Source organism: Ostrea edulis, chromosome 9 (genome assembly GCF_947568905.1).
Source record: "Ostrea edulis chromosome 9, xbOstEdul1.1, whole genome shotgun sequence".
Taxonomy (NCBI): domain Eukaryota; kingdom Metazoa; phylum Mollusca; class Bivalvia; order Ostreida; family Ostreidae; genus Ostrea; species Ostrea edulis.
Window position 1 is genome coordinate 61,569,956 of NC_079172.1, and position 4,655 is coordinate 61,574,610.

At 47.6% G+C, this 4,655-nt stretch overlaps 1 protein-coding gene across 1 annotated transcript; it reads right to left on the reverse strand.

The window, feature by feature from the left end:
• Positions 1-2,973: 2,973 nt before the first annotated feature.
• Positions 2,974-4,377, reverse strand: LOC130050578 (uncharacterized protein F54H12.2-like). Its single transcript, XM_056150807.1, has 2 exons — positions 3,411-4,377; positions 2,974-3,218 (listed from the first exon to the last, which is right to left on the reverse strand). The coding sequence occupies exons 1-2, from the start codon at positions 4,375-4,377 to the stop codon at positions 2,974-2,976; spliced, it is 1,212 nt and encodes a 403-aa protein (XP_056006782.1).
• Between the last annotated feature and the right edge of the window lie 278 nt (positions 4,378-4,655).

Here is a 4,655-nt window from a genome sequence, read left to right on the forward strand (position 1 = left end):
CCGGCTGGTAGTGGTGGCTGAGGAACGGGTAGGGGAGAATTGGGTCGTGCGTTCTGAGAACGACCTGAGCACCTTCTCCCCTTTCGACCAGAGTGGGGTCCGTGAGATCATCTGCCGGGTGCGGGCCGAGTATGAAGGGAGGGCACCCCGCCGCCGCACCGCTCGAATCTCCACGGCCACGAGACCGCGCCGACGGGCCCCACAGCCACCCTCACCACCACCACCTTACTCCCCGGCGACGCCTACAACACCACCACCAGCGATCCCATCGGCACCGGAGGAATACAGCCCGGTGCCGATGAGCGACTCACCAGCGTCACCGGTGGAGTATTCACCACGGTCACCGTCCCCCGCACCACCTCCCAGTCCAGCCCAGAGTCCGTCGCTGTTGGTGGCCGACACAGCATCACCACCGAGACCGGCAGCCCCTGCAAGACCCCCACCACCTACCATCCGGTTTGCAGGGAGGACTCCACCACCGAGACCAACCCACGCACCGGTGGCAACTCATCCCCCGAGGAACCACCCTATGACTGTCCCTGGCTGGGCAGATAGGGCGGTTCCTATTTGGTTTAAGTGCCCTGTCTGCTGGCAAGACAGGGTACACTCCGGTATCACGTGCAGGGGATGTGGGCAGCGCCCAGCTTGCTGCTCGTGCGTGGAGCGGATAGAGGAGCGGCGACACACCCGGGGACGGTGCCCGTTATGCCGGTTTACCAGAACCAGGGAATGAAAGTCGGTCCTTAGGACCAAACGGCCCTTTTCAGGGCCACCCACATGTTACGAAAAGACACTTTTTATGGCAAAAATCAAGAAACACACAAGTTTGTTTTAAAAAAGTTTTTATTAACACAAGTAATAGCTAGAATAAAGCTATAATAAAGTTACATTTTCTTGACAATGTACACATGTTTATGATACTGATAAGCAAAGTCACAAATCCATTGTCTATAATGAGGCCAATTGCCTCCGGCTAATCCACATCCAATACGATAAGGAAACGCTAAAGTCTGGTAAGACAAAGTGCCTAATTCCTGTAAACATTGTTGAAACCAAAGTTCACGTTGTTCGGGGGTATCGGCATACAGGGGTAAGCGTTGAGTGCCTCTCCCGTAATCCCATTGCGCTAACAAACAGATCACATCAGGATGAGTAGAATGAGGCATAATACACACAGTACCCGGTATTCCTCGATCCGCTGCTATAGCTAAATTTCTCCGTCCTAAAGGTTGTCGGGTCGCATACAGATTAGCCCAAGGAAATCGGTCGGCAATACGTTGACTTAATCCATGAGGTTTCACCGTTAAACAGTTACATTGTTGTACAATAGCATCCACCCAAGGTAGAGATAATACATCTCCTCGTAGATCCGTCACCGCCATGGTGGTTGACAGGTCTCACAGGTACACGTTGACCAGGGTTCTTGACTGTAAGGACAATGTTGAAACAGCCGGGGATCAAACTTTCTCTGAGTCCAGCGCTCTCTAAACTCCTGACAGATCTCACAGGTACAGTCCTTATGTGCTATTTCTTCTTCAGGGGTGATGGTACAATGCTGCGGACACTTACACTCTAGCCAGGGTTCTCTAGTGTGACTACAACATTTATAGACAAAGGGATAATAATTCAGCTCTGCCAATCTCTCTATCCACTTCTGTTTGGCCAGGATGTTTTCTTTTTTATAATGAAAACACCCACAAGTTGACCAATGTCCTCGGCAATACCCACACACTAGTACATCTTTCTCATCATCCGCGTACCGTTCAAACGACATGATTGAGAAAAATGGTAACAAGTGACCTATGTATATAGTGTTTTTTGATGAGTCATCAACATGACGTCAGTCATCTGAGGTAGGGGATGTTTTCGAGGACGTCCGCGCTCTCGCCTTTTTAAACCGAGCGCAACGTCAAAATCGGGCATTCCGATTTTTTAAAGGAACCAGAACCATGAGCCGTAGAGTAGGACCAGACCCTACAGTGAATGATTATTGTATCAAATGGGAGGAGGATTGGGAGCAAGAGATTGCTCCGCCGGCCTCACGGGAGGCTCTTCCCCCACCGCCCATGAGCCAGGATCTGCCCCCGCCAGAAGAAAACTGGGACGCAGAGATGGAAGTGGTGCAGCGGCCTCCGGGGAGAATGTTTTTTAAACACGGGTGGTTGCCTGTGTTTGTGTTTGACCACGAGCAACCCCCGGAGGAGCAGAAAAAGAAGAGAAGAAAGAAGAAGAACACACAGTGAGGGGGACAGAAAAGAAGAGAAGGAGAAGAGAAGAAAAGAAGGAGAAGAGAGAAGAGAGAAGAAGAAGAGAAAAGACCAAGAACAGAGAGAGAGAAAGAAAACAGCCCTTTTCAGGGCTACCCATTCTTTTTGAAAAGACATGGTTGATTACAATGACAAGAAAAAAAAAATTTTTTCCAACGTTTTATTAAACTCCAACTATGAACAATAACAATAACATAGTTTACAATACATTCAGTCTTTGACATTGACAAGTTTGTCCTTGATGGGTTCTCGGTTTTCGGAAGGTCTCTTTAAACCAATCAGCCACAAAACGATCGCGTTGTAAGGCCGTGCCTTTCCAGGGAAGTAACCATTCTCGTACGGTGCTTCTATGTCGATGGCGTTGATGTAAAAAATACACACAGTATTGTCCACAGACATCCGTATTCAAATCTTGATAACAATGGGTGTTATGAGTCCAAGTCTCTCCGTGGCGTTGAATAAAGTCTTGGATGTCTTTATGGCTGGGAGGTAATCCGTAAGAATCAAAATATTCGACGGTAGGGCTACTCAAATACAAACACACCCAATGCGCTCCAGGGCGATCGTGAGGGTCTGTATTCACCACGATGGCTTTGTGATGAGGTAACAACTCAGGTATGACATCTCGAGGATACACACCGGCAAACGCCGGTCCTAAATCTCGTTGTAAAACATCTCTCAATTGCTGAGTATCCATCTCTCTCTCTTAGTAATCGATACTGACTTCTCGTTGTTTGTTGATTTCTAGCAGATTGTCGAACACGGCATACACCACACAGTTTAAGGTCCTGGCCACGTTGGCGGCAAATTGCACTTCCACTCTCAAGTTCCCCGTCTGTATGAGATGAAATTTATCCGTCTGGGCTTCTTGATCTTTCGTGAAATCCACACACCAGAGGGTGTAACCGTTTTTATACTCTTCCAGGGTAATGTCCGGAGCCCAGTCCTGGCCTAATTTTCCCAAGCCTTTGTACAGACTCAAATACGATCTCAGGTACTGATCGTCGGTGAAATTAGGTTCCAAAGGGCGGGTTTCCATCATTTCTCCATTGATACTGATTTCTAATTTCTTGACTCTCTCATTTTGGAAATGAAAGGGATTTCGGGTATTATCCCCATTAAAAGCCGCATTGTCCACAAAACCCAACACGATCAGTTTAGGCATCTGTCCTTGAAACAGATGATCGGTGATTTTAGACTGGGTGCCACTAGGAATGGTGAAGGTTTTCACTTCCACACGTCTCAATGGATATTTCGCCGTTTGAGTACTCAGTTGCTGATTGATGAGATTAATGATACTCGGCACAGGTTTGACTTTCCTCACCCACAAGATCATACTTTGAATGACCACTTTCCCACTACTCCCGGCAGCGGTCATCATGTAGAACTGGGGTCGAGCGCGATTGAATCGGAGACGGACATCCACGCCATTAGGGAGACATTTCTCTTGCTCAAACAAATCCAGATGTAATCGATCCATCAACACGATCTCCTTACTGTCTGTAATCTTCTCGTGACGTTTTCTCAACCCTACATTCTTGGAATCATCCGGATACTCGGGAGTCGGGATGACGGCCGCGATGTTGACTTTGTTATTCACTACTGCAAATTCCACAGGAGTTTGAGCCAGAGCTTCTAATTTGACCTCATCCATATGTCCTGCCGTATCTTTTTCCCACAAGCTACAGGCTCTCATCTGGGTTTCCAGAGTCTTGGGTGCATAAGACAACAATTTCTCCAGATACGCTTTGTAGGGATAAGTATCCGTCCCCGGGGTAATGACTTTTCCATTGAGACTGACATCGATTTCACTGAACAAGGAATGGAGAATGTTATTCACGGGGGTGGAGGTCGAATGGCCTCCTGCGAGATTCGTTCCATTGGCTTTCGTGAATTTACAGACCATCTGGAGATACGATTGAGATAAATCCAGATATTCATCTCCTTGTCCTTTGATTTCAAATTCAATCGGAGCCGTATCCGAGTTGAGGGTACTGGAAATGGGGTAATATTCCATCCATTTCGAATCTTCTAAAGTGACGTTGGTCGGAGGCACTTTAAACAGTTCTAAACTGTCGGTGCCACAAGCGCAAGATTCTCGGTGCATCATATTGGAACGATGTGTTACTCAGCGTGAACTGGAATCAAATGTGTTCTGGTGTCCTTCTCACTCCCTTTTTATAGGGTTCTCAGTCGAAAATATCCAGAGAGCGTTTTGGTTTACCCCTTTTCACGAGCTTCCTACCTCCCTTCCTAGATCGCTTCCTAGGTTGCTTCCTAGGTCTCTTATGAGGCCCTCCCCGAGCTAAGATACGTTGTTTTCTTTTAACAAAGCCTTTTCCTTCCTGTATTCCCACCTGTTTTCCCACCTGTTTTCTTTTGAGGGTC

Excerpts from the sequence above, each read along its gene's own strand:
- LOC130050578 (XM_056150807.1), bottom strand. The coding sequence starts at position 4,377 with ATGATGCACCGAGAATCTTGCGCTTGTGGCACCGACAGTTTAGAACTG. Across the intron at positions 3,219-3,410 it reads GCCTAAACTGATCGTGTTGG|GCCAGGACTGGGCTCCGGAC; the intron begins GTTTTGTGGACA and ends TGGGAAAATTAG.